Raw genomic sequence first — 26,325 nt, forward strand, 5'->3', positions numbered from 1 at the left:
TAAGGTTGTTTTATTGTAGCTGTGTGCCAATGACTTTATCTAATGCAGACACCAGTACTGAAGATTTTTTAATGAATTTTATTTATCAAAGTGCATGACAATTTCAGGGTATTTCTTACTAGCAAAATCATTTTAAACAGAGTGAAAAGTATTAGTAAAGTACAACGTTTTTTTGAAATATTAAAAAAAAAATATTAAAAACAAATGAAAAGACTATAAAAACTGTTAATTAATAAAAGTTCAACTCATGCTAACTGCATACAAAACTGCCATGTTTGCTCTGCAATGCAACATTTCTACTGAACAAAAAGTGTAAAATCTGAAATCGGAGTAACTACTGCAATCCGAACTATTAAACCCTGCGGATGAGCAGTAGCATTAGTGTTCTCCTGACATTATAAGCCGTGTACAGCCCACAGTAAGAGCTCATTATGAGCAGCAGTGAAGAGCTGAGATCCAGACCAGCTGAAGCTGCACACGTGGACCGAGTCACTGTGAGACGGGAAATCCTGAAACCGACCGCTGGAGGAATGAATCAGCTTCAGGACGTGCTCTGAAACACAAGGCATCGCTGTTAGACGACTGTGTGACTCTCAAAGACTTTTATGTCGTGAGTTAAACGGCACGGGCACACTGACGGTTTGATCCAACAGCGAGCAGCCTTCCAGTTGAACACAGACTGAGACACAGAGCCCAATCGGCCAGAGAGATCGTCCTCAAAACCTAGAAAACAAAACACCACTGCATCATTATCTCACAATCTCTCAGGATGACTTCAACTGGCCAATGAAACTGTGTGGAGAGACAGCTGAGGTGTACGGTCATGGTTATAAAGGCAGAGAGTGAGTGAATGTGTTGTTGTACATCAGTTCATCAGTGTGTGAGAACCTGTTTTTTGTAAAGACAGTAAAAGATGATCTCTTTTTCCACAGCGTAGCCGGTGTAAACCACCACTCCTCTCTCACTGGGGCTGAACGCTGCCAGACTGGGAGGTAATGCAAGTACATCCTGATTTAAAAGACAAAGTTGGGCCAAACGTTACTTCTTAAGCCTTTTCAACTACATTAGTAACCTTTGAATGATTAGAGCGGCTCAATTAGACAAAGTGTAACTGTACATAATATATGAGCACGGTCAGGGCATATTTATTGGCTTAATACTCATGAATATTCATCTGTGTCAATCACCTCTGGTGGGGTGGGTGCTGGGAAGGTCAGCCAATCAAGCAGCTCGCATTTATCCTTCGTCCAATCAGCAGCCCAGATGCTGACACGCCTGTCTGAGCTCACAGCCAACCAGAGCTCATTTCCTTCCAGACCAAACTCCTTATACTAGAAGACATTTATATCAGCGCACACACACACACACACACACACACGCACACACATTAAATCACTCAGAAGTAGAGCTGCACGACTTGGGTAAAAAATACAATTGTGATTTTTCTGATAAAAATTGTGAGTGCAATTTAAAATGTGATTTTTTGCTTGTTTGTAGGACTGCACAATTTAGCCCAAAATTGTGATAATATATTAATATGACTATAATAATAATAATAATAATAATAATAATAATTATTATTATTATTAAAATAATAATAGTAGTATCAATAATAATACTAAAATAAAAATAAATACTAAATCAAATTAAATAAATTATTATTATTATTATTATTATTATTATTATTATAATTATATATTAATATTATATATATATATTATAGTTACATTTATTTTATTCAATAAAAATAATTATAAAAATAAGAAATGATTGTTATTGTTGTTATAATTATTATAATTATTATTATTACAATAACAATAATTAACATTGACATAAATAAATAACAAATAAATAACATTCTTTTTATTCAGAAAATATTAAACAAAACAAGACATTTTACTATTGTAATACCTTTTGAGTATGGCCCACAATTCCACATCATAATGTTGAGTCATTTGCCTTGCAAAATAGAAAACCAAGGACACGCATACACACACAAACCTGTTTGCTGGTGCACTGCACTGTAGTGATGGGCGCCCCCTTGTGGTCACTGATGGTGCGTACAGTGACTCCAGTGGCAGGACTGCTGACGGTAATAAGACCATCACGACCAGCGGACAACAACACATGACCTACACACACACATGCATATAGTGAACAAACACATAAACACGACCAGACACAGGACACTCACACACAGGAGTCTCACACACACTCTCTCACCGTAGTGCGAGTACTGCAACGCACACACAGACACAGGCTGAGGTTGTAGTTTCAGCACCATTTCGGCCGACTCCAGAGAGAAGATCCTCACAGTACCATCACTGTAACCGCCTGCAACACACGTGTGGCCGCTCGGCTCATACACCCCCCTCAGAGGAGTCCAACACACACACTCACAGCTCTGCAATACAGAGAAATCACCACATTCAAACACACAATTAAACAATAACTGCAATGACAAAGCAGAGGACTTGTCTGAGTTTGACAGGAGATAAGAGAAAGATCATTAGCAGTGTTTCACTGCCGGTTAAGATTTAGCTTAGATTTTTAAATGTTTTTGAAAGAAGTCTCTTCTGCTCACCAAGGCTACATTTATTTGATCAAAAATACAGTAAAATCAGTAATATTGTGAGATAATATTACAATTTAAAATAACTGTTTTCTACTTTAATATGTTTTAAGTTGTCATTTATATCCTGTGATCAAAGCTGAATTATCAGCATCATTACTCCAGTCTTCAGAGTCACATGATCCTTCACAAATCATTCTAATATGATGATTTGATGCTCAAGAAACATTTCTTATTATTATCAATGTTGAAAAACCGTTTTGCTGCTTTATATTTTTCTAGAAATCATGATCATTTTTTTCAGGATTCTTTGATGAATAGAATGTTGAAAAGAATAGCTTTTTTTTTTAATAGAAATCTTTTGTAACATTATAAATGCCTTTACAGACACTTTTGATCAATTTAATGCATCCTTGCTGAATAAAAGTATACAAATTTTTGTACTGACCCCAAACTTTCGAACAGTACTATACATCAAAGTAGAAGGTTACGAGACGACTTATGCAAATTTTGGATTATCGCATTAAAAAACGCCGGATGGAAAAACCAAAATCTGAATAAAATTTGCATTAAAATCTTGTTTGAGGTGGATACATTATTCAGTATGAAGTCGTGCACAAAAATAGGTTGGAAAGCCTTTAAAAAAATCTAGGCTGGCATTAAAAAAAAAGAATAATGATTGTCTACAATGAAGAACTGTTGTCATCCCAGACACAAGGCATCTAACATGGAGTTCATCAGTGTTTTGTGAATTCATTTTAAAGTGTGTCGTCCTGCACACATATAGCATCAGTCAGCAGGCGCGTTTCCATTACAGATTTGCACAAAACTCTTGCGATTTTTTCTAAATGTTGACAAAAAACTATTGCGAAATGACGGTGTTTCCATTAAACGATGTTATGCGACTAAAACTTCATTTTTCCTCTTGCAACAAGTCATTCCAAAAATCATAGCAACGGACGTTGGTCGGTTTATGTATCTACGCCACCGCACTGGCCATTATTATTCATCAAAGGAGACGTATGTGTGTTATCCAATCATTAATGGCAAGGAAAGACCCTTATACTTGAGAGCGGCACATATGAGGTGTTTCTGGGTGTTTCTCCCTCATTTCTGCTTCGAGGTCTTTGATTGAGGCATTTCTTTGAGGTTTAGAATCCAGTATTCCTGTAATTCTTCTGTCTTTTATGAATTTAATAAAGAGCTCCGTCTCGTATTCTGTTCAAACACGCCGCGTCATCTACGTCAGGTGACCTGTAAATGCGCAAAAACTGTTTCCATTGCAGTTTTGCGAAATATTTATTTTTCGAATTGCCTGAAAAAGCTCCTCATACGAGCGTAAAAACTTGTTTGCGATAAATGGGAGTTTTTGTGAAATTGACGTGTTTCCATTGGGCGTATTTTCAATTCGCAATTTCAAATTTGCGCAGTTTGAAGGGTAATGGGCGTTACATAGTGTTGTAAACTCAGAATCGAAGACCAGGAGACTTTGGTGACTGCAGCTACCGACAGCTCGTGATCTCAATAAAGAATCCTGCTGAAGAAACAACCAAGTCTCCTGGTCTTCGATTCTGAGTGCATCGGTACACATACGCGTCCGCAAAGCTACGCATCGCTACGCTTCGGCCGCCATTATGCGTCGAAGCATAGCCAAATGTGTCGTCCTAGTTTTTGATGCGCGTGTGTGATTTTGGTTGGGTGACAGTTGTAGGTTACAGTTTGACAAAAGCACAATGTTGTGTTTTACACAAATATAAGTAGGCTAAACACTTTGCAGTTTTAATGATGTCCTGTATGAATAAAATGACAGAGTATGTTTTTATGTTTCCACTGTTTGATCGCGCCCGCGCCTCTCTCTCTCTGACACACACACACACACACACATTCCAGCATTGCAATCTTGACATCGTAGCCTGTTATTATGCTGCGATCACACCAAATGCGAATAGAGCGTCAAATTCGCGTCTAGTTCGACGCTTGAACATTTTGAATCCATTCGCGCGTCCAAAGCGAATAGGACCCGCGTATAAAGCGAGCGTTTGAAGTGAAATAGACGGGCGTTCAGAGCTATGACTCTACTACCCCCTGTTGCGTGAGCGGTGTATTGCATTTCACGCATCACCCGTGACGCTTGCGTCAGCTTGCGTCCACTGTGACGGCCCTAATGGAAACGCGGCTAGTGTGTTTATCCTCACCTGGTTCAGCACCTGAAACTGCACCAGCAGCTCGTGGCTCTGCAGCGCCCACACTCTCACACTGCCGTCCTGCCCACACGTGACGAAATGCTTCTCATCTGGACTACAAACCACTCCGTTCACCTGGGGGGAGTTTGAGTAGAATAGCTGCTTTTAGAATCGATTCAGATTCATTGCAACTTTCTGTTTCTGGAAGGTTTTGCAATGGATGAACTTAACAGCTAAAAATAGGTCTAATCAGATTAGCAGGGATAAAATGTACCTTGCTCTTATGCCCGCTGATCAGACGTATGCTGGTGCTGTCGGCCCAGTTGATATACCACAGGGTTCCCGCTGTCGTTCCCACGATCCCCATGTCCATGGCATCATCAAACGCTGCACTGACCACTGTCCCATCCAACAGCAGCTCTTGTTCTAGCTGCACCTGAGCTCTTCCGGGTTCAAAACAAGCGAAGCTCTTTATAATTGTTTTAAAAAAAGTGAAAGTGACATTTTTTTTCTATGGGTATTAGGACAAAATATGTAACAAAATGTATTTCTCATAATCATCATGACTATATTTCACAATATGACACTTTTTTGACTTTGAATTTTTGCATTGCAACTTTATTTCTCATGATTGAGATATTAAATCTTACAATGTGACTTTTTGTAATTGTTCACCTCACAATTAGATGTACATTTTTTTCTGCTGAGGTGGAAATGGGTTTCCATGTGTAAAATACATTACCATTTAAATATTTGGGGTCAGTAAGATTTATTTTAAATAAATAGTTTTAAATGACATTTTAACATGTATTCAAATAGAAAACAGTTATTTTAACTTGTAATAATTTCACAATATTGCTATTTTATACCAAATAAATGCAGCCTTGATGAATCTTAATTTAAAACCATTATTATTATTATTATTTTAATCTTACCGACCCCAAACCAAACAGAAGTGTGTACATACAGAGAGAACCTAAAGCATTGTTGAAGGAGATAAAGTGAGTGTTTGCATGTTTACCCATCATCCCGTCCTGCGCTGCTCTTGTTATTTGGGTTACTGAGTTTCTGGACTGAAGCTACAGACCACAGTCTCAATTTTTTGGTGTTACTCCCTGTGACCAGCTTATTCCCACGGCAAACTACCACACCTACACAAATGCACACAAAAACACTTATTTATGTTCACTTCCCATTTCCCAACGACCCAAATGCGATCAACACATTCCTCACACACACCTATCTCTCCACCATCTGCTTCCCAAGTCACAAAGCAGCGCTGTGTGTTACAGTCCCACACACACACGTGGCCGCTGTTTGTGCCCGTGTACAACATATGGTGCGTGTTATAGCACAGTGATGTCACCTCTGCCTGCCCTACTGCATCCGGTAAGCCAACTTTCTGCACCTTCAGGAGGAGGAAAGCTTTTTACCAACTTACTTCTTTGCAATGGTGTATGTAGAAGGATTCTTTTCATGCATACAGTGCCAGTACATACCTGAAGTTCAGTGGCGTTATCGCGGGTTTGAATGTGAGTGAAAACAACAGCACTGCTGCCGACGAGCGTCAGCTCATTAGCAGTAAACGGGCAGAAAGAAGCATCATGCAGCGGGACGGATATCTGAACGGTACAGAGCAGCTCAAATGATCGAGTGCTCCACAGCGCCACCACCGGCTCCGAAAAATCACCTAAGAGCATATTAAAACACATCATTACAAATGATTCATCATAAAAGACAAGATTTATAATCTGTCTGTACTGAAGAAACTCAATTGATTTGCAAGGAATAAAATGTGGTTCTAGATTTTCGTTTTATTTGAAACTTTTTAGACATGTTTTTCCTTTCTAAAATTCCTTTCAAATTAATTTACATATTAATGTTATAAATAAAGAAGGTAACTACAGTAAGCAGGATTTGTTTTGTCCCAGTATATAATATGCTGTCGACTGTTACTAAAGACTTCCAATGTAAGTGCATTAACGCATAATGTTTTTAACAGGGCTCAACAGTGCGAGCATTTCACTTACTAAAAATAGATGTGTGAAAACAGTCAAATATATTTATGTGTGAATAAAAAAGTAGGTCTCCTGGGTCCTTAGAAAGTCTTTTGTTCAGATTTTTTTTCTTTCCAAATTCTTGAATGGTTTAACAGAAGTCTTTATTATAATTTTAAGAGGTCTTAAATTTGGGGTCGGAAAACAGAAATACTATGATTTCATTAAATAAATGTAAGTGCTGCAGTTCACAGTAGGGCTGTAATCTCCCAGTCGATTAGTCGATTATTTGGTCGATACGTTCTGACTCGACCAAAATTCTAATACGTTCATTTCATCAGGTGGAAAGCACTAATTGCTAATGGGGGTGTTTTCAGGGCACCCCTGTTTCACAGGTAACAGTCTGTCTTCAGAACACCCCCCTTGTTTTCACTTCTTTTGGATTAGCCCAACCCACTGGAGAAGAGAGACAGATTGAAGAAAGTAGGCTACTAGAAGGTTTGCTGAATATTATTTATCATTATCATTTAGCATTATTTATTTTTTTAGGTCAGTCAGACCTCTTCTACCATGTCAACAAGGACATCGGCAGTGTGACAGCATTTTTTTAAAAGTTAATAGTCTATTCGTGTCTCAGCACAGAGCGGCTGAAATGATAGTGTCTGTCAGTTATTGTAATACATATGACAAAAACAATTGTCTAAATTATGTTGCATATTCCTCAAAATATAGTACTATTTTCGGAAATCATAGGCTATGATATTGCGCAGGTGCACGTGATGCAACGCTGTCAGAGCCGACAGACTCGTGTGTCAGACTCATTTCAGTGCAAAATAATTAGGTCAAAAACAATTTAATATACTGCAAATAGCCTATTAGTTTTTTATGTTTATTTAGAATTCATTTAGGCGGACAACAAGGCTACCAAGTACTGCGCAGTGCGCAGCTAATTAATTTAAAGTTTTTTTTCCTAACGTAATTTTTTGTCGAAAATTTCAGGACTTCATTCGACCAAGATTTTCTTTGGTTGATTACAGCCCTAGTTCACAATCAATGAATAGCGCATATTTATACCAAACGATTACTTAAGATTTTTGAAAAATTTTATGGTGTTTATACTGTAATATGTTTTACATGGTGCATATAAGAATGCATATTTTATGCAATAACATTTTTTTCTGGTTATTCTTGCTATTTTAGTTACACAATAAACTGTCTCTGGCATTTAATTAAATATTTTAAACCCACACAATTCCATAAATATTAAATAAATAGTTTACAAGTGTACTTTTTGTATTCAAATAAATTAAATAATTTTGCTTGTAAATGTCTCCTTGTATCCCTTTAGTAAGAAAACAAAACAAATTATATCATCATTTTTCTTTGCACCCCTAAAGTTCTTTATGCACTTCTACATTTTTCAAATTAGGAGCACATGTGCTGAGTGGGGAAAAACATGACCCCATAATGAAAAAGATTAAACACTGACCCACTGAGAGGAGGTACATGTCATCCCTGGAAAACGTAAGGCTCTGCACTGCCCCCTTGTGATAGGAGAGACGGTTTCTACAGGAACCGTCTGAAACGTTCCATATGCAAATGAGGCTGCTGTGTGAAGCTCCGCCCCCTGATGCAGATGCAACCGTCTGCCGAGCAAATTAGATGGAGATTTCACTTTAAGGCTCATAATGTTTGCTAACAATCATTAGTAAAGCATCACCAACTGGTGGAAACAGAGGAAGAGTGTGTGATTTATATTAGGGGTGTCCCCGACTATGGATTTTCATAGTCGAATCAGAATCGTCAAGTCTTGATAGTCGAATCATGTGTATGGGGGCGGGGCTTTAACATTTCAAAGCCGCGATGTACAGAAAATCACACAAAGATATAGAAGAAAATGTATAAAAACATTTTGGATCAATAAAACTAAGAAATAACATAAATAACTCCAGAAAGGCCACATTTCACATGCAAATCAAATTAAATCGGCTAAATTACCTGTGCGAGCAGGCTCTAAGTAGGCTACAGCACAACATTGATGCACCGAAAAAATAAACAATTAATTTACTAAATTAAATTAGAACAGAATATACCTTTCTAATAAATAAAAATACCAAACGAAATAAATCAGAATCAAGTCACAAGATGAGGAGCAAATGTGTGCAAAATGCCTAAAGTGCAGGGGAACATATGTTCAAAACACAAGCCACAAATAGTTAGATTAGATAACCCTGACAGATCAATAAATAAAATAAAAATAAAGAAATTATTAAAATAACGATAGTAGCCAGAATTTTCAACTTTGTCTTTTTAACTGCAGAAACAACAATAAATGCTAAACTGAAGTGGCAGTCTTTTTAGCTAAAAATGTTCACAGCATCCGAAAATCAAATTAGAACCGGCTGAAAAGTTTTGAAATCACTTGTACCCGACCTGATCGCGAGAACAAATCCAGTCTTTCACTCCGTCTGTGTCCGTTGGAGTCTTTTCAAATTGTGCACGCGGATAAAATACATTCTAAAACGTGAAAAGCGTTTACGGCTTAATCTCCTAAAATAGTTAAATTAAAATATCAAATTATGTAAAGAAAACGATTTACTATAATATATCTGCACATAGTATGGTTTCTAAATAAAGTGTGTACTGTGTAGCCTACATGCATTAAGCCACATTAAAGTGCATTTTAAGCGTTTTAAAAGCTTTTTTCACGTTAAGCATTTTAGAATGTCCCGTGGAAAACCAACTTGTTAACGTTGGCCGGCAGAAGTGCGAAAAATGCTTGAATGCTGAATTTAGCCTTGGAGAATATCCTTTCTGATGGTGTACATTTAGATTTTCTTATCCCAGACATTGTTGAAGATTTAAATCCTTGCCGCCAAGACGCTCCTCTGTCGGTCACGGATTGAAAGTGAAACTTAAATCTGTCACGGGGTGTTTGGATTTATTCACGCACGTTAAAAAATATTTATTAAAAGCTTCTTTCTTTGCACATTTTTATGTACAGCATTATCATAATAGGCTGAATATTAACGTATTGACAGAAAACCGGTAGTTCTATTTTATTAAAAAAAATTGGCGAAGATTCAACCGTGAGATCTGTAGTCGAATCAGGCTCCTCCAATCGAAGCATCGAATCTTCGACTATTCGGGGTCACCCCTAGTATATACTAAATCATGCCTGTGTGGTACCTGTGCATCATGGGTAACAGCAAGCGTTGAGATCTCCTCTGTGTGACCGAACCACTGTCTCTGTGAGCCTGTGTGAAGATCCTCAACGACGACGACACACCCACAGGAGTACACAAATAAACCTGCAAACACACACAAGAAGATGAAGCTAAATAACAGTTGTGTACACATACATGCTGAGAAAGGACACACATAAACACCCCCACAAAACGTGCACATGCATTTTATGTGATGGACATCATGAAAGAGTTTTTTTTTTGTATTTACCCGTGTCTGGATTCCAGACCATATTATTACGTCCATTGCCGTTATAGCCAATCACAGCCTTTAGACTCAGGCCCGCCTTTCCTGAGGGCGGAGCTACTACGGTCTAAAAAGCAAATGATTGTTGTGGAGAAAAGAAAGACACAGTATACAAAAGAGTTTGAATTGTGTTCTGGTTTGAATGTTAATAATGCACAATTCACTTTCGAGATTAACATATTAATGAATAATTGATAAAAAAAATATACACCTGATCTAGCACAGGAGTCTTAAAGCGTGGAGTGAAGTGTTTATAACAGTCTGGACGGATTGCCGTGTGACCATCTCGTATTTTCTCCGTCCTTGATTGGTTGGCTGGGAAAGTGGGCGTGTCCTCATTCGTCACCCATTCGGTCACTCTCAGGAAGGAGGTGTGTTTAGGGGAGTGTGTGTGTCCTGCAGTGGGACTGAGCTGCAGTTCAGCTGTAGAATCGCACAGGAAACCTAGAGGAGAAAGTGTCTGAGATAAAACACTGACACATGAATGAGGTCAAACGCTCATGAACACATACCTTCCCTGTCCTTCATAGCAGGCGGTGAGGACGGCTGATATAATGCCACTCGAGGACTCTCATTGGACAGCTCAGCTCCATTTAGCTCCACCCAACTGTGAGCTGAACAAGAGGAGCTCATTAAGGATGAGTCCTTTTATGGTTGTTTCTATGAGTCATTCTTTCAAACATATTATTCTTGTATTAATCCATTTAATGCTTTTTGTCTATTGTATATTTTAATATCATATACTCATATTTACATGTTCTAATTCAGATCAGACATTTAGTTCACCTCTACTATGAAAATGTACGTTTATATTTTGTGTTTTCTTCTCCATTCTCAATTTCCGTCTTCTGCAAAGTGTGTTATAGGTCTAATATTACATTTCTCAGAATTAAGGTACAGCTGTATTTGCATAGGGTTAGACATGCTGAATTTTTTTGGCTCTTTCTGCTGCTGAGGTGGTGAAACCACAATGCTTTGCCTCATTTCTGCATAGTTGCAACCAAGAGACTAAAGCTGAATCTTACAATAGATGTTTTTGATCTGAAACTGTGTATACATGCTTGGAGAGTTCCTACATCTCTAGCATCTCGCTCGTAGGGCTCTTCTTCTGCTCTTTCACTCTTCTGGCAACATTATTTATAGGTTTTTGGTTAAAGACTTGTTTACTGTTGTGTTTACATGCTACTCGCGAAATCCTGTCATTGCCACTGTAACGATTTTCTTTAGTCTTAGCGGGCAGAATTATGAGGTTGACGACACGGGCTTTTGCCAGTGACTGAAACTACCACAGGTTCATCCATTTCATCATACTCCTCCATCGATTAGTTTAGTTACAAATCTCTTTAAACGGGATAAAAACTTGCAGCTCGACAATTGAAAGCTGGCTCATACGCACGCTGTCACTCATGTCAAGTCAAGTCACCTTTATATATATAGCGCTTTTTACAATACAGATTGTATCAAAGTGTATCACAGTGATAACATGAAAATAATACAACAAAGTTTGTTTCTAGAAGAAAATTGCATCATCGTCCACCTTAAGTAAGGCAGGTCAATAATATTGTTGAATATTAAATGTCCCCAACTAAGCAAGCCAAAAGCCAAGGCAACAAATTCATCTTGAAATCATATGATTCCATTCGCATCTTCTGATTGGTTCTGTGTGAACAGAGGCTTTTGCTGGCAAAAGGGAAGTGCCGTTTAGAAGTTTCTGCCAACGAACCGGTATTTATGAATGGCCTAAGGCTGGGATTTAGCGGGTTTGAAGCAAAAGTATTTGATGAACGTATATACTACGTGCGGAGAGCATTCGCTCAATATCATTGAGGTGACATTTAGCAGCTTTTGCATCTGAATTGTTCATATATATTTATACCTAAATCTGTCTAAACATATTGAAATAAGTAAAATTACATATAATATAATCTATTAACATTTTTTTAGTAAAATTGCAAAGAAAAAAATGGTACTTAAGGCGAGACACTACAGGTGAATAGGGTAACATTTTTAACTAGCAGATATCACCATGAAACTTTCCCAGTTGATTACCTACATTAAGATGAGAAAAAAATGTATTACAAGTTTTCTGTAATTTAATGTTTAAATATGCAAATTAGGCCATATCTAATTAAATATGCGCTAATTTGCATATATTTAAAAAAACGAAATCTGAGTATTGGATAAATTCAGGTTAAAAATTATTTTTTCATTGTGTTCACATATTAGATGGGAAAAAAATTACAGAGGGATTTATGGATATCTACTTTTGTTATCCTGTAAATCAGAAAATACTGCCAATAGCCTTAAAAAAATGATTTTCGCCATGTTTTTTGGGAATAAAATGTTATATAAATCTGGCTAGGAATAATATATTTACAAATCCCTCAGTAAATGTCTTCATAATATAAATAGGTACAAGACTGGAAAGTTTGGTGTATATAGGTGCTACTGAAGTGGAGATTTCGGACTTGGAGTATGAGAGAAAAGTCATTTTGAGAAAACAGGCTTTAATGATTTATCATCAGCCAATGAGATTGCGCATTCAGCCCTTTTACTTTCACGATTGGTTGCTGATAAAAAGGAAATGACCATATTTGGATCTGACAGGATTATACAGAAGAGAGAGAGAGCTTCCTAACCGTGCATGTGATGACAGGGTGCCGGCAGAGATTGCAGAGCAGCATGCTGATTAATAATAACACAAACTTTTATTGAATTTATGAGAAATCTACAGACGCAAACAGAGAGAGTGTAGTAAAATAAAGACCCAAATGTGTATTTCGGACTTTTTTTCACCACAAGTCTGAAAGAAGACATGTTATTGACAAATATCCAAAAAATATCAAAATTGACCAGTAAAAAAACCCCCGATGTTTTTGCCTGCCGTGTCTCGCCTTAAAGAATGTTAAAAATAAATGCTTTAGGATCAATTACAGGATAAAATGAACAAAAACAAAACAGTAAAGAAAACAATAAATAAATGTGCTTAATTGTTAAAATGCAAAATAATTTTGAAGGTCATATAAACAGGCTTTATATTCTTAATGCAAATTATCATATTTATTTGTTTTCGGGTGATTTGTAAGATTGACATAAAAATTCATAATCTTCCAATAACAAGAGACAAAGTTAATATTTATCTTATCATACCTGATTTATGAGGGGAGACCTCTATAGCTAGAGACCTGGTTGGAAAGAAAGATTTCAACAATTAAAAAAAATCCACGTTACTAACAAATAACTAAAGAGGAGATTAAAACCATGTACAGTATTATGGAAAACACAGGTCTGACCTGCAGTGTGAAATCTCTTGTGGGGGTGCCAGGAAGTCCCAGAAGAAGAGGGCGTCGCCTGCGGTGACCACGCCCATCTGATCAGGCGTGAACCTCACCTGTCTGATGGGCTCGGAGTGACCGATGAACACCTGAAGGAGAAACAAACACATTCTTGATCTCATTATGTACTCTGCGCATCATCAAATCCAGTGTTCAAACAAACATACCTGTGAATTGACATCCAGGTGCATGTCATAGTCCCAGACCTTCAGAGAGTTCTGACCGGCCGTCAGCAAATAACGGCCATCTTCGCTGACAGCCAGAGACACACACTGATGCTTATGCACCTCAGACACCTGTAATTACATTAATTATGAGTCCAATATGTGATACTTGATGTTCTCAGAAAGTGTTCGGCCTTCAGTCTTTCACCTGTCTTAGAAGTTGTCCTGTGTGTGTGTCAATCCAGAGGATCTTATTGGCTGAGGTGGTGACGAGCAGGTGTGACAGTGACGTGGGGGAGAAACACACATTCAGGGCAGAGTCCAGCGTTGAGCTCTCAACATCCAGAATGCTCACATCAACCCGAAGTAACTGACACACACAGAAGCAAATGTTATTTAGCATGAACAGCATGTCATACTGTTGTAATTGTTAATATACTATTAAGAATGGGGTCACACTTTCGTTTAGGGTCCAATTCTCACTATTAACTACGACTTTTGCCTCAAACTCCAAATGACTACTTATTAATAGTTAGTTAGGTAGTTGTTAAGTTTAGGTATTGGCTAGGATTAGGGATGTAGAATATGGTCATGCAGAATAAGGCATTAAAATGTGCTTTATAAAGTACTAATAAACAGCCAATATCCTAGTAATATGCATGTTAATAAGCAAGTAGTTAATAGTGAGAATTGGACCCTAAACTAAAGTGTTACCAAGAATAGCTTTCGTTGACAGAAATACAATTAATAAAATATAAATATTAGATTAAATTAGTTTTTGTTGAAAAATTAGGAATGTTGCAAAATGGCAATGGAAACTAACTGAAAAAAATAAGTTTAAGTAATACAATTATTAAAACTAAAAAAACTTCCATGTCCATGTTAAATAAAAATATATATCCATGTTGAATAAAATATTACAAATAAAACAGACAAAAGCACATAAAAATATTAAAATGATGACTAAAAAGCTCATTTAAAATATTAATAAATTATATAATAGTATATAAATACGAAAATAACATAAATCATTGTTGGAAATAATAAAATGAAGAAAAAAACACACAAAACACACACACAAAAAAGTGAGATTTTGATTATGTCCCAGATGCAACAGAGCTCAGCACAAAAATAATGATTTAAAAGTTTTTTTACATTTATTCATTTATTTACTGATTTATTTAAATTTTTCTCAGAAACTGTGAGAGAGGTAGGATGGGATCAGAAGTTGTGATACAAATGCTCTTACATGTGTCAAGCAAGTCTAGCAAGCAAGTACTAACTCTCAGCTCTGACAAACATTATGGCTTTGATGTACCTCATTAAGTGACTGCGCCTCCATGATTGTGACGATGTGTTCGGTCGGTCCGACCAGCGCTAGACAGCGGCTGTCAGAACTCACGGCCAAAGTCTCCGGGCCACGACCCGCACCCCGTGCAACCGCATTACCTTAGACACAATATTAATAATTCAGAATGCTGCTTCCACACAGTCCTTTGGATATATCTACAAATAAAAAGCTGAGTAGTTCATCTGAATGTGCTGTGAAGGGGAATTTGTGCTGAAAGAGCGACCATTTACTCACCCAGAACACGGACCACGTGATGGTCATTTTGAGAAGAGTTGTAAAGTACCAAGTATCCAAGAGCGCCAGCACTAAACAGACACTGACCATCAGGAGAATATATCACACTCTCAACTGATCCCATGTGCTGCCTGCAAACACACACACAAATCAAATCAATATACACTTTTAAGAGGAATTTTTAAGAGCTTTTTGTAGTTTAAATAATAATGTTACTACAATATACACTACAGTTCAAAAGTTTGGGTTCGGTACGTTTTTTTAAATCTTTTTGAAAGGAGTCTCTAATGCTCATTGCTCACCAAGGCTGAATTTATTTGATCAAAAATACAGAAAAAACGGGTGAAAAGCTGAATTTTCGGCATCATTACTCGAGTCTTGAGTGTTAATATTTAATATTTTTGTTGATTCTGGATTCAATGATGAATAGAAAGTACAAAAACAGCATTTATTTGAAATTTTATATCATTTTGTAACATTATAAATGTCTTTTCAATGTCTGCATCCTTGCTGAACAAACGTTTTGCATCATCAGTAGAGATACAGACATTATACAGAGGACAAATGCGTATTTGAGAGTGTGCATGTACCTGTGCTGGGCGATTAAGCTCGACGTTTGAATATCAAACACTCTGACGGTTCCAGAGCTCGATCCACAGGTGAAGAGAGGCATGCTGGGATGGAATGCAACTGAACAGGGACTTTCATCATCATCAGAGACAAAATCATAGAGCTGAAACAAGAATTAGAGGCCGAGTAGATTAACTTCATGGTAATATCAGCACGTCTGCATGCATGTTTATGTATGGCCAACAGTGTGCAAAAGCATGTATGCTTTAATGATAAACATTCCCATAAATGACCTGTTGCATGGTGTCCATGTCCCACACCCGTACGGTGCTGTCCCTGGACACGGTGGTCACACGCCGTCTAACTCCGTCCACACTGAAGCCCAAAACACTCCCTGTGTGTGACCTCATCATTGTACGGTAACCACGGCTGCCAACATCCAGGTACCCAAGATTCCCGGCGGTTGTTGCCGCTAGAACTCTCGAGCCGTCCGAGGACACACACACCAAACTGACGGGACCCTCGTGCTCTACAAACACACCAAAGATCTCAGTAATTCATAGAGTTAGTTATAAGCAAGGTAATTGGTTGAGAGAGTGATTGACAGGGGAGTACCGACCCGCCTCTAAAAAAACTGATGAGAAGTCAAGAGGCCACAGACGCATGAATCCATCTTCTGAACCGGTCACACAGAACTCAGCACACACACTGATGCTGTTCACCGCAATACCGGCACCTGAAAACACATATTTATAATACAGTCAATATATTCAAACAAACAATAAATAAATAAATAATTAACAAACATTTAAATAATAAATAATGTAAACATTTATAATAGTCAATATATTCTAACAAACAATAAATAAATAAATAAAATAATTAAACATATTCCAATAATAAATAAATAAATATAAACACATATTTATAATAAAATCAGTATATTCAAATAATAAATAAACAAATAATAAACAAATATGTTCAAATAAATAAAAATAGTAAGATCATTTTTTATTAAATTGTTAATCAAATAATAATAAATTGTTTAAATATTTTTTTATTTAAATGTTTTTTTTTAATGTTAACAAACATTTAAAGAAAAAAATAATGTAACAGAATAATGCTGAAATCATGCAGCAGTCCTCCAATGGCCTTCTAATTGTGCAGTTAGTAGCTGATATTTTATACATGTTGAGCATCAATAATAATTAACAATAATAATTAATTATTTAAAAAAAATTTTTTTTATTGTATCTGAATAACTGGGATAAATTAAGAATAGTTTTGAATTCCCTGAATCAAATTCAAAATCAAATCAAATCAAATAGTGAGGGGTCTAAAGAGACGCCCTTTGACAGAACAGAATAATATTACGTTTTTAAGTTTTTTTTTTTACACATACTGATGAAAACATTGGGGAGGCAAGAAACAAACAGGAAGAGATGTAATGAGGAATAAACGGAGCAATTCCAATATGGTCCTCCTCACACCATCGGTGCTCAGGCCCTAATGATATGAGTCATAAATCAAAAGCACAAATTTTCACCTGTGCTAAAGGTCTGTTTTTCTCTTTGGTGGGCGTGGCTTTCTTGAGCTGGGAGGAGCCTCCTGATGTTTTTTATCGCCACGGCAACATAGTCGATCTCCATGATGTGACCACTCCTACTGCTGACAAACCTGCTCCAATCACAATAACACTTGAGGACGAGATCAAGATCAAATTACATCATTAAAGAGTTAGTTAGTCGAGGGTGAGTAATTAATGAAAGAATTTTAACCCTTTAATGATCAGCAGGTCTGTACAGCTACATTAATTACTCTTATTTAAATAGTTTGTTGGTCATGACGTCACATTTTTCTGTGCACTCACAGTGTGCGTTCATCCACCGGACGGTCCTGAGTGTGTCCCTGCTCAAATCCGAGGTCAGTAAACTCCAGACTGTGATACTGTCCAAGATCCACAGGACAGGAACGTAGAGAACCACCACGCACACGCCATAGTCGCACGTTACCTAAACCACACGACACCATGCTGCACAAACAAACACAATATACACACCTATAATCTGACAATATGATTAAAAACTGAGGTAGAATTGAGGTTAATAACATTAGCTAATAACCCTGTTAGTGATATTGACCATATTGTACAACAAAATCCCACTCCACATTAAACCTCAAACATGTTTAGATTGGTTGTAATTACAATACAAGTGTGTATGCGCACCGTGTATCATCAAAGAACGCAATCTTCATCATCTGGATGTCCACGTCTGTGTGTGCTTTAGCTAAAACTGGGACAACACTTCCTTCTGCCGCACGCCGCGTGTTCCAAAGGATCACCGTCTAAACAAGCAAATCAAACAATTAATACACAATAAAAAAAGTATAGTTCTTCACATGCAAAAAACTCACAGTTTTGTTGTGACTGTCTTTCCCTACGCCACACAGCACTCCTCCACTCTGAGAGAAACTAAAACAACAACAACATCACCTGATGGACCTTGAGAAATCCAGCTGGCATGGAACTGTGTTGTACATGTGTGTTTGGCGTACCTAAGCAGATTCAGAGCATGTGTGTGTGTAGGAATGATGGTTTGACACACTCCTCCGCTGTAGCTCCAGAGACGAATCAGACTATTTGTGCCCGTCTGAGCTGATGCCAACACCGTAGAACTGGCATTTAACGCCAGAGCTGAGACCTAACAAACAACAGGTACACATCAACAGGAAAATCAAGGCCAGCTAACCTAACTGTAGCTTAAATGCACAATGAAATGATCACTGTTATTGTAAAACAAATTCTAAATACGAATTGCATGAACCATGTTATACAATAAACGACACACACAACAACTGTGACAATCATTTAGACTCCATACTAATGTGGCAAGTTGCTACATTTCTTAGTATTATAATAATAACATATTTGAAATATTGAATTTTTGAGATATTTTTGAAATATTGAGATTTTAAATATGAATATAAATATTCTTTGTATATAATATCTATTATTTATTTATATATTAATATTACTATATAATATCATGTATAATAAAAATCTAATATTATGTATTATTATTTTTATTATTATTATTAATAATTTATACATATACAGGGCTCGAGACTAACGGCGTCCTATCGTCCTGGGGACGATAGAAAATGTGTTTAGGACGAACAGAAATATTCTCCAGGACGCCTTCAGGACAAAAGACATTTTTGTATGTGTGTTCATTTATTACTAGCCTATTAGGGTAACTTACTTAGAAAATGCCAAAATTAACCGACCAAGTGCTGACTACAACGGAGCGCGTCTTCTCATGCTGTTACTATAGTTACTATCACTGGCCGGCTACTCACCCGGAGACTTGTTTCGCGGTACATCTATCACATGGCTTATTTTCACAGACGAAAACGAGACGATAAGTTTAAAATTAGATTAGAATTACTAAATTACTAAAATTAGTTTTGAATTACAAAAACTATGACGAAAATCTATTGACATTTTCGTCAACGAATAAAAACTAGACACAAATGTTAGATAGTGACGATTTGCGAAGCGATCCAGTCAGAAATTATGTCCTGCGTTTGTGGTAGATGCGCACATTTGTACTGTAACGTGCTGATCTACCCAGCAGCACACGGGTTGACATGCGCTGCATGTCTCATAAAACGTTAAAAAAAATGTAAACGTCTGGGAGAATGAGTAGAGCAGACAGATATAGATCTGAATAAGAGTGACGACGCAAAAAAAAAAAAAAAAAAGCTCTATTCGGTACGGTTTTCTGTGCGCGCACACCCGACCCGAAGCGTGCAGCCATGCTGAATTGAGCTCTCTTTCGTGTCTGAATGGACAAATACACACGACATTATGTCGAAATGTCCGTTTTGGAGAGTATTCACGTAAACTATGTTGGTTATGTCTTAAACAGTTTTGAGTGTATCGGATGTGCATCAGTGCAATTGATCCGCATGTCATTGGACATGATCCGATGTCTTAAAGTGACAGTGGGTAATAAACCTAATGCGGTCTGTGTCCTTAATATTGATCAAGCAACAAAAGAAAAGCATTCACTGCTCGTTAATAGCTTTAATAAGGATTCATTATATTTAATTCTTTCGGCTTGAAAGAATAAAAAATGATATTTTTTGAGATATGTTGTCACCAGTATTTATTTGTTATTGTTTAATCCAACCAACTCAAAAACATTTTGAGCTGTATGTATTTTTCTCTTAATTTTCGTATATGTAAAAAAAAAGAGATTTGTTCTGCATGAATACAAAAAAGCATTTAACTCCTGTTATTTTTTATTAAATCTGTTTTTTACCTGTTTACAGATAACTACTTTGAATGGAGCTAAATAAATATAATTATATATATCATACACATTTTAATGGTGTTTTTATTATGTGACTAACAACTATAGATGATAATAACAAAGTACAGAAACAACATGTTTATTTTGGGACGGTTGACATTCACTTTAGGACGGTTCAAATTGTTTTTCAGGACGGTTCCAGGACGGAGGTGAAAAAAGTTAGTCTGGAGCCCTGATATATTTTAAAGAATTTATTTTTTACATTTTTAATTTAATTTTTATTAGGTTAGAAATAAAAAAAAAATTAATCATAGATATCTTTTATCATATTGCTATTGTAATATGACTTTACATCGGTTTAATGGCGTTATGCATAAACCATGGTAAAATCATTACAACACACAAAAGTGTGTGTGAGTGAGAAAGACCTTATCTGTGTGTCCGATGAAGAATCTCTGCTGTCCGGAGGAAAGAGTCATGCTTATGATAATGGCATGACAGGGATACACAACTTCCTCCCCATCTGAGCTCCATACAGCCTGAGAGTGGGACAATATGACAGAAAGTGTACCATATGATATTCATGATATTAAAGCAATGCATCATCAAATCATTCTAATAATTTTGGTACGAAAATTATTTTCAGAAAAATATGTCCCTTGGTTTCACATTCACAGACTCAAGAACTGTATTTTTGGATATGTCTGAAGACTCTCAGTTATCTAGGTCATTGCAGAATGTTCTAGTAGATTTATTCAGGTCATAGATGTTTTTCATGTTTCTTCGGTAAGTGCATTTACACACTAATGTTTTGATGTGTGTGTATGTGTGTGTGTTTGCGTGCGTGTCACTCACACATCTCATTGTAGCTCCTCCGAAGCCAATAATTCTGTTTAGCTTCAGAATGGGGTCAGGATACAACTTCTGAAATATATACAGAATCCCTCCACATGACCATAGCACACAAAAAATGCTGAAGATACGCTCACCTAAAGGATTATTAAGAACACCATACTAATACTGTGTTTGACCCCCTTCCGCCTTCAGAACTGCCTTAATTCTACGTGGCATTGATTCAACAAGGTGCTGAAAGCATTCTTTAGAAATGTTGGCCCATATTGATAGGATAGCATCTTGCAGTTGATGGAGATTTGTGGGATGCACATCCAGGGCACGAAGCTCCCGTTCCACCACATCCCAAAGATGCTCTAATGGGTTGAGATCTGGTGACTGTGGGGGCCATTTTAGTACAGTGAACTCATTGTCATGTTCAAGAAACCAATTTGAAATGATTCGAGCTTTGTGACATGGTGCATTATCCTGCTGGAAGTAGCCATCAGAGGATGGGTACATGGTGGTCATAAAGGGATGGACATGGTCAGAAACAATGCTCAGGTAGGCCGTGGCATTTAAACGATGCCCAATTGGCACTAAGGGGCCTAAAGTGTGCCAAGAAAACATCCCCCACACCATTACACCACCACCACCAGCCTGCACAGTGGTAACAAGGCATGATGGATCCATGTTCTCATTCTGTTTACGCCAAATTCTGACTCTACCATCTGAATGTCTCAACAGAAATCGAGACTCATCGGACCAGGCAACATTTTTCCAGTCTTCAACTGTCCAATTTTGGTGAGCTCGTGCAAATTGTAGCCTCTTTTTCCTATTTGTAGTGGAGATGAGTGGTACCCGGTGGGGTCTTCTGCTGTTGTAGCCCATCCGCCTCAAGGTTGTGCGTGTTGTGGCTTCACAAATGCTTTGCTGCATACCTCGGTTGTAACGAGTGGTTATTTCAGTCAAAGTTGCTCTTCTATCAGCTTGAATCAGTCGGCCCATTCTCCTCTGACCTCTAGCATCAACAAGGCATTTTCGCCCACAGGACTGCCGCATACTGGATGTTTTTCCCTTTTCACACCATTCTTTGTAAACCCTAGAAATGGTTGTGCGTGAAAATCCCAGTAACTGAGCAGATTGTGAAATACTCAGACCGGCCCGTCTGGCACCAACAACCATGCCACGCTCAAAATTGCTTAAATCACCTTTCTTTCCCATTCTGACATTCAGTTTGGAGTTCAGGAGATTGTCTTGACCAGGACCACACCCCTAAATGCATTGAAGCAACTGCCATGTCATTAGTTGATTAGATAATTGCAATAATGAGAAATTGAACAAGTGTTCCTAATAATCCTTTAGGTGAGTGTATATGTACAGGCTTTATCATGTAAACCTTTCTTCAGCATACACTTATGTTCTGTTAGTCTGTGTTGTCCAGGGGATAAATAAGTGTGTTTATGCATGGCTAACCTGTGGCAGCTTCACTGATTGGTCAGAAGACAGAGAGATAGGTCGAGGACACGCTGCATTAATGACCTGAGAAGAAACATTCAGATTGGTTCATTCACAAGTATTTATGCTTTTAAAAAGCAAACGTCCACAATTACATGCATTGAGGAAAGTGCAAATTTATTATGAAAGTAAAAGAAGGTCAATTTTAATTTAATATTGACTCAAAGTAAGACCCAGTTGTCTCTTCTTAGCTTGTCATTGTTAGGATTTCAACGATCTTGGATCTGCAGTACTTACTGTGATTTCCTCCTCACTGTCTGTCATGTGGGCATAGACGTCATCCTCGCGATGGGCATATACGTGTACTCCAGCATCATCAGCACACACTACTGTGACCTCTTCACCTGCCTGCGAACTTTGACCTGGTGACCCCGGGCTCTCTGAGCCTCCAGAGGGTGTATAAATCAGCTCAGGCAGTTGCTTTTTCTGGATCAGTGAACGCTGCTTAGTGCTCTACACAGAGAGAAAGAAGAGAAAAGAAGCCATTAGGGCCTGTATGTGTCAACATTAGCTGCATTTGAATGAAGGTCAACTGAAGTTCACACACAAACACTTGTGCAGATTTTGGGGTGGTGATCTGCTGGATGAGGGAGACTCGGTCTTGTACAGGTTTACTGAGGCTTACGATGCGACTCTCTTCTCTTTGAGGGCTCTTTTCAGTCGAGACTTCTGCAGAGTGACCACACGGTTTCATCAGATAAAAATGTACGCTGTTGTGTGCGACTGTGTGTATTTACATGCGTAAGACTCACTTTTAGCTGCACTGTTGGATCCTTTCTGTATGGAATCAAATGGCAACTTTGTTCCATCTGAGGGAAATCTGTCAATCACACAAGGTGTTATATTTTTGCAATATACATTTTGAAACAATGAAATAACATTAATTTGTGAATCACTGACTAATGTTTACATGCACATCAATATTGATATCAATCAGAATTTGGCAATAGTCCTATTAGTATTCTGCCTAATTCCACAAATTTCAATTCTCACCCATGGACTCTGTTTTAATCAGAAATGTAGACACCTTATTCTGAAAATCCACTAAAATGAGACATATGCACATGGAACTTGGGCGGTGTTGTGGCGAAAAAAGTGTTTGAAAAATATGCTTATTAAATAGTGGAAAAGTAGTAATAAATTTCTCAGGAAACAAGAGCCGGAAAGGACACATGCATGGGTAGATCGGAAGACTTACATCAACCAGCTATACATGACAGTGTTGTCATTGTTAACTAAAAGTAAAACTATTAAAAATAATTTTCAGTAATTGAAATAATTATTAAAAAATAAATAGTTTTCATAATTAAAATGACTAAAACTAAAATAAAAATGATTCAAAGCTCTTCAGAAAAATAAAAATTACAAAAGCACGAAACTAATATTAAAAGCTTATTCAAAAGGTGTCAATTTAACAGGAAATGTGTATTCCCAATGTAGTGGCACTCACCTAATGTAATCATATAAGTGGTGCCAGCTCTGTCCTTTGGGTACAGGGAAACACATTTCTCTGGGCATCGGGGCAGTGCCATCTGGCAACATCACACCAGACTGCCTGAACTCAGAGAACGACAGATCTACAAAGAAGTGGTGTAATAATAATTAATTTAATTTACACAGCACCGTTCCAGAGCTCAAAGACGCTTCACAAGACTGATATTACATGTTTTACAATTCACAATCTGCAACTGTAAAAGGAACAAAGTCAAAATGTACCAGGGTCAAACAGCAGGTCACTGGTGATGATGTTTTTAACAGACATGTTGGCACAGAGTTTGATGCTCTTGAGGTGACTGTGTGTTCGGTTCAGATAAACCGAGAGCACGTAACGTAGGTCCATCGTCAAACACGTCCACCTTGTGCTCGGCGGCGCTGGGCCCACCAAACCTGAAATGCACAAGTTATCAATCAGTAATCACACACACATACACACACACAAAAAAAACAGCACTTGCTGTATGTAGAAAACATCTAATAATGAGTGAGATGATAATCAATCAACGAATGTCTACCTTGTTTAGCAGTACTGGCTGTGTTCTCATACACTGAACAGTGTGCCGCTCCACACAGAAAAGGGAACTGCAGCCATGTCGCCGTGGACTTGAACTCTTTGAACATGTTAGAGAACGACACACGGATCACCTGACCCTCCTGAATGATGAACAAAGCAAGAATATACAGGGATATAGTGATATACAGGACAGTTTTGTTATTGATAATAAAAGCTGAAATGCACATGAAAGTCTGTATCATTAAATAGCTATGCATATAAAACGACACTCTTCACCTCAGCAGTGACGTCCAGGTGCACGATGAAGTGTTTGCTTGGGCTGGGTCTGAACAGCAGGTAGAGGAACTGGCCAGTGAGACCCAGAGACTGGCTGCTGGTTTTGGGAAGCAGGATGTAGTTACTGGCCGGAACGGAGCCACGGATCCGAAACACAGAACATTTCAGCTTCTTGTCCTAATAAACAACACAGCATGATAAATACACACAAACAACATATAATGAATGCTAATGAGAAGCAGCAACAACATAGTGTAGTTTTACGAGAAAGGATTAAACCTCCTACCATGTATGTGGTGACGTCTCCCGCTTTGCTGACTTTCTTCCATTCTTCTATCTTCACGTGTTTGAAGACGTTTACGTACGGCTGCTGCCACAGAGCTGACGGAGAGATGCAGACACAATCATCATTCATCACTGATGGATGTGTATTTAGACACACTCCACCCTGCGTGTGTACATTGTTAAAAGCATTGAGAGCGGGAGTTTTCAAACTGGGGGCCGCAAGGGAGAGTTAGGGGGTCCAGTGAAAAATGTAGGGAAAAACAGTGTAAAATAAATAAAGAATTTTTTTATTACAATTATTTAAAATTGTAAAATACATTTTATTAAAATAAATGCATTCATTAAAATAATAAATTAAATAAATACATAATAAAAGTACCAATCCCTAACAGTATAGTAATGCAGTGAGTAGAAAAACAACCTAAATATTTTCCTAATAATATTGTACACATATTTATAATATAATTTACAATTTAAACTGGATATTTACACATGAAAACATAGCTGGCTTTTAAATTTAAGTTTGGTTACATTGGGGCGTCCATGGTATGTAAAAGATTGAAACCTTGATGTATGGTATATAATGTGCACTTTACGGCACGGTATATTTCAAATTGTATTATTCTGTGTTGGATATTGTGCTCTGCTGTACTGTATTATATTGTGCTATATACAGTAAATTCCGTCTTTTAAAAAAAATAACTCAGTCCAGGTCCATTTCAGGTGCTTAATACTCAGTGAAGTGATTTAATGGGTCATGTAACCTTACCTTTGGAAGACATTGTTTACTTCACAGATCTGATTCACCTGTTGACAGCTAACGAACTGTAGCTCACAAACTACCAAAAACTAAATCAATTCACTTCCGTTTCCTACATGTCCAGAAAGGTTTCATCCATCACAACACCGTAGTTCATCGTCCATCATAATTTTAGATGTTAAATATGTTTTGACTGGGTTTCGCGGGTCTGCGAGTGTGTTGTGTTGTTGATGAACCGCTCTCCTCCTCGCGCTGCAGAGACCGCCGCGACGCGTTCGAACGGCATGACGTAGGGCCAACGTCATCATGCCTACAACTGTGAATCGCCGAAAGACAATGCAGATAAAGACATTTTATCTTATTTATAAGCATATTTTAAATAAAAATGGGGAACCCTCATGCACATATACAGAAAAAAACAGGCTCT

The 26,325-nt window shown here is 37.6% G+C and overlaps 1 protein-coding gene across 1 annotated transcript; it reads right to left on the reverse strand.

The window, feature by feature from the left end:
- Positions 1–57: 57 nt before the first annotated feature.
- Positions 58–26,062, reverse strand: wdr90 (WD repeat domain 90). The gene is made up of 42 exons (XM_084399526.1): positions 25,908–26,062; positions 25,140–25,234; positions 24,854–25,030; positions 24,579–24,717; positions 24,283–24,453; positions 24,017–24,143; positions 23,319–23,386; positions 23,114–23,235; positions 22,804–23,019; positions 22,525–22,590; positions 21,073–21,141; positions 20,646–20,756; positions 18,455–18,600; positions 18,314–18,371; positions 18,126–18,244; positions 17,769–17,930; positions 17,445–17,575; positions 16,518–16,634; positions 16,192–16,427; positions 15,919–16,061; positions 15,329–15,459; positions 15,062–15,192; positions 13,952–14,113; positions 13,747–13,875; positions 13,538–13,668; positions 13,395–13,429; positions 10,757–10,858; positions 10,456–10,688; positions 10,209–10,311; positions 9,942–10,063; positions 8,242–8,398; positions 6,255–6,445; positions 5,995–6,163; positions 5,777–5,906; positions 5,030–5,198; positions 4,768–4,890; positions 2,224–2,404; positions 2,002–2,132; positions 1,188–1,331; positions 889–1,008; positions 639–723; positions 58–553 (listed from the first exon to the last, which is right to left on the reverse strand). Exons 1-42 carry the CDS (start codon positions 25,918–25,920, stop codon positions 396–398), a joined length of 5,523 nt encoding a protein of 1,840 aa, XP_084255652.1. The 5' UTR covers positions 25,921–26,062; the 3' UTR covers positions 58–395.
- Between the last annotated feature and the right edge of the window lie 263 nt (positions 26,063–26,325).

This window comes from Rutilus rutilus, assembly GCF_951802725.1.
Source record: "Rutilus rutilus genome assembly, chromosome: 24".
Taxonomy (NCBI): domain Eukaryota; kingdom Metazoa; phylum Chordata; class Actinopteri; order Cypriniformes; family Leuciscidae; genus Rutilus; species Rutilus rutilus.

Bases quoted from the DNA above. Each gene is read 5' to 3' on its own strand.
- wdr90 (XM_084399526.1), bottom strand. The intron at 24,718-24,853 runs GTGAAGAGTGTC...TTCATCATTCAG, and splicing joins ACCTGGACGTCACTGCTGAG to GAGGGTCAGGTGATCCGTGT. The intron at 14,114-15,061 runs GTACATCAAAGC...TGTGTGTGTCAG, and splicing joins AGGCGCAGTCACTTAATGAG to TTACTTCGGGTTGATGTGAG.